Genomic DNA, 4,083 nt, shown 5'->3' with positions numbered 1-4,083 from the left:
TTCAGCAGGCCCGGAAGCCAGCAGACACGCACCCGTCCAGGGCCCTACAGGCCTGCAGCCCAGCCCCTTGCCTTGCTCTTGAAGCCTCCTCTGTGTGAATCCCCATCAGGCCCTGCAACTCAGCAGTCCTGAGAGAGCCAGGAGCCTGGGGGCAGGTGGGGTGGGGAGCCCCTGATGACAGAGCCCTATCTGCAGCCTCAGAGGAGCCTCCTCTCACCCCGCTCCAGGGCTCACCCGTTACTGCTGTGACATCTCGCCCGGCCCCCACAGCTCCTAGGGAGGAGGGCCCGTGTTGGACTTTATGTGGTCACCCCAGCACCATGGCTGGCACAGAGCTGAGTTCAAGACCCCGCACCGACTCTGGCTCGCATGGTTGAATGACCCGCCGCCTTGTGCACTGGCTCCTGTGTGCAGGAGGAGCACGCTCCTTCCTCGCAGGAGGCCGGCGTGGACGACTCCCTTTCAGATCCACAAACCGAGCCTCACAGAAGGTGTGGCCCGCCCAGGTGCAGTGTGGGAGAGGACTAGGACGGCTGCTTGCAGGAGCTCTACGCCTGGCACTCCGAGCCAGCCTGGTGGGAGGAAGGTGCCTCGCTGGCCCTCGGCTCACGCAGCTGCACCTTCTGATCACTACCAGGCGGCAGGCGCCTCCCTGGGGCTGGGTTCTGTGGGGAGCGGACACCCCAGTGCGGTGGAAATGGACCATCATGACATGATTCCAGGAAACGAGCGTTTAAGACAAAAGGAAGAGTTGCTGGAGGGGGCGGGTGTGAACAGGAGTCCTCCACCTCCACTCACAGTTTGAGCCTGACAACCGAGAAGGAACCTTTTACTTCTGAAACAAGATTTTTACTATAGGGTATGTGCGCTCGCCAGAAAGACAGAGACAGCCAGCCAAAAATCATCCCCCAGTGGGATGGCCACGCCGCAATCCTTCTCCATTCTCCTCTCGGGATTTTGGGCACTCATGCACACGCGCTTGGTGTGAGTTTTAGACTGTCAGGTCTGGGACTCCACCCGCAGTCTACTACGTGGGAGTCCAGTGATGTAACCATTACGCCACCTGCTGGTCCGGAGACCTTTAACCAAAGGACGCTCCTACTGTGTGCTGGAGGCTTGGGACACAAAGACAAGAATGGCCTACCCCTACCAGTCGAAGGGACAGAGCAGCACGTCCCGTGACATCTGCTCAGAAAGTGCCTGGGTGCTGGACCGAGCAGTGAAGGAACCAGTACGCTCCCTGCCTCTGCAGCCTGCAGTCTGGCGGAGACGGGTACAGACTAATAAGACAAGCAGTAAACACGGATGGCGGCCGGTACCACGGAAGGATGGACACGGGACACGGGACACGGGTCAATGAGCGTGGCCACCCGAAGTGGTCACCATACTCCCAAGCAGGCAGCACAAGCTCTGCTCTGGCTTGGCTTCCATAGCTATCGATCCTGCAAAAGGGACCAGCCCCATGGGCAGTACTTGGGCTGTGTCAGAATCAGGTTCCGGAGGAAATGCAAGGCGGCAGAGAGTTTGGAGGTGATGCTGTTTAGAGGTTTGAGCCTCAGGGTGCATGTACTGGTCAGACGGAGAAAGATGGGGACAGTGAGAGGAAACGTGAGAAATCACCCCCCAGAGGGGATGGCCACGCTGCAGTCTCTTCTCCATTCTCCTCCCAGGAACTTGGGCACGTAGGCACACGTGTCCAGCATGAGTTTCAAGCCACCGGATCTGAGACTCGAACCACAATCAGCTATGTGGGAGTCCAGCGACATAACCACATCTGCTGGTCCCAAGAGAATAGTTTCTGACAGGGGATGATGAGCAGGGAGTGAAGGGAATCCAAATCCAAGCTGCAAAGCTAACTCATGAACCGGCTGAGGCGGCTCAGGGCTCAGGCCAGGCATCATTCCCCAACACCTAGGGATGCTGCCGGGTTCACGAGGAGCGAAGGGATAGACAAGGCTGTCAGGCCAGTGAGTCCCAAATGCCTTACCGCCTTGGGCCAGCCCTGAAGTTCCAGAACGAGACGGCGAAACACGAGATACAGACGAGGTGGGAGGTTTATACACGGTGAAGTCTGCTCCTTTTACAATGAGAACTTAAGTATTAAATTGGGGGACCAGCGGATGGCACGATGGTTACATTGCTGGACCCCCATGCAGTCAACCACAGTCTGAGTCTTGGATCCGGTGGCCTAAAACTTATGCGGGGCACCTGTGTGTTCATGCCCACAATTCCAAGAGGAGAATGAAGGAGAAGGGACTGCAGTGTGGCCATCCCCCGGGGGGTGATTTCTCGCTTTCTGACTGTTTCTGTCTTTCTGAAAAGCACGTGTCCTCTAGCAAAAATCACTTAAAAAAAAACAAAAGTAGTATGAAATTGGACAGTTTTGTTCTCTCCACTTTTTGTTGATGTTGGTAAACGATACAAGGAAGATGGCAGATGGGGGACTTTACTTGAACAAACAAAACATCTGGTTACACACAGTGGTTACACGCAGTCTGTGTGGGGGAGTGGGGATTACGGATGGGCAAAATTTGGAGGGCAAACAGCCTCCCGCTCATTTTTAAAACTTTTATAAAGCTTTATAATGAGATTGGGTTCCCCAGACCAAGTGGCTCTCAGTTGGGGGGGGGGGCTCCACTGCCCCAGGGGGCACCTGGGAAGGTGGGTATTCCCAGTTGTCATGACAACTGAGGACACGCCTGACACTCAGTGGGCAGGGCTCAGGGGTATGAAATGTCTTGACAAGGAAGAACCAAGAGCCAAAAGCACCCCTTGCCCAAACTGCGAAGCATTAGCCAGGGGGCAGGGCTACCCTGGGTCCAGGGACCTCTGCTTCTTTGCCTTTCCTGCTTTTGCAGTCACTAGACACCAGAGGGCGCCCTGCTACCCCAACACTTGGGAGTGAATCTATCTCCCACCCAGATGGCTTTCTGGTCCATCTGGGGTCCTGGGGACTGCGCAGTCTGAAGGAGACAGCGGGCCCTGGCCTTCCTGGCTCACAGTCTGGCCGAGACAGATACAAACAAGTAGAATAACAAAGGGTGGCCGTGTCAGAAAGGCGGGACACAGACACGCGTCAGTGAGCGTGGCCTCCGGAAGCGGTCGCCATTTCCCGACACCTGCCAAACAGCCAGCTACACGTCAGCCACGTCACGGCACGCTAACCATCGACACCGTGTTTGTAAGGGCGTTTTACGAGGCAACGCGCATCGAGAGTCCGAGGCCCACTGGTCTCCGGAATGAACGAGGAAGGCTAACCCCGAGGCCTGATGGACCGTTCTGTGCACCCAGCCCGCCTCCTCCCCCACCTGCGGTCCAGGAGCTCCTGACTGTGGACTGCTCTCACCGGTTTCCGCCTCTGCCTCGTCCTCTCCCGCGGGCTGTGCTGGGGCGTGCTGGGGCTCCTTCCGTGGGGCCAAGCTGGAGAAGACGCCAGTGGGAGCCCATTCCAGGTACAGAGGCACGTGGTGGAACTGCAGAGAGAGGGGTGACGGCGCTCAGTGTCCTCACCCTGTGCAGCTGTGCAGGACGCATCCCATCGGCGGATGAAGGGCCCGAGGGTCGGAGAGGATGGTGACGCCTCTGGGAACCCCTCGTGCTGCCCGCTCCCTAAAAACGAGGGAAGGGGCTCGTCTCCACAGGCCCTTTGTGCATCTTCAGATTTCACATGACACGCAAGTCTCACAAACTGGTGACATTAACAAGTGAGACGTGGGGACGGCAGATGCATGGTGGTTAAGATGCTGGACTGCCAAATAGCCAATCATGGTTCGAGTCCCAGACCTGGTGGCTTGCATCTCATTTTCCCTGTCTCCCTAGTCAAATTTTAAAAAGAAAATGAGGGGGAACCAGCAGTTAGCGTAATGGCTATGTCGCTGGAGTCCCACGTAGTCAACCGCGGTTCAAGTCCCGGACCCGGTGGCTTAAAACTCACGCCGGGCGCGTGTGCGTGCGTGCCCAAGATCCCGAGAGGAGAATGGAGGAGAAGGGATTGCGGCGTGACCATCCCCCCTGGGGGGTGATTTCTCGCTTTCTGTCTCTATGTCTCTCTCTGTCTGTCTGGCGAGCGCACGCGCCCTACAG

The 4,083-nt window shown here is 57.2% G+C and overlaps 1 protein-coding gene across 1 annotated transcript in view; it reads right to left on the bottom strand.

Moving 5' to 3' along the window:
• RBM19 (RNA binding motif protein 19) overlaps positions 1 to 4,083 on the bottom strand; it is a gene marked incomplete in the record, with an annotated part of 174,920 nt that overhangs the window by 138,650 nt on the left and 32,187 nt on the right. Inside the window, 1 exon segment of the mRNA XM_027773124.1 lies at positions 3,347 to 3,473. Within this exon segment, the coding sequence (XP_027628925.1) occupies positions 3,347 to 3,473 (127 nt within the window).

This window comes from Tupaia chinensis, unplaced genomic scaffold, assembly GCF_000334495.1.
Source record: "Tupaia chinensis unplaced genomic scaffold, TupChi_1.0 Scaffold000323_1, whole genome shotgun sequence".
Taxonomy (NCBI): domain Eukaryota; kingdom Metazoa; phylum Chordata; class Mammalia; order Scandentia; family Tupaiidae; genus Tupaia; species Tupaia belangeri.
This window is presented reverse-complemented; position numbering and strand designations above follow the sequence as displayed.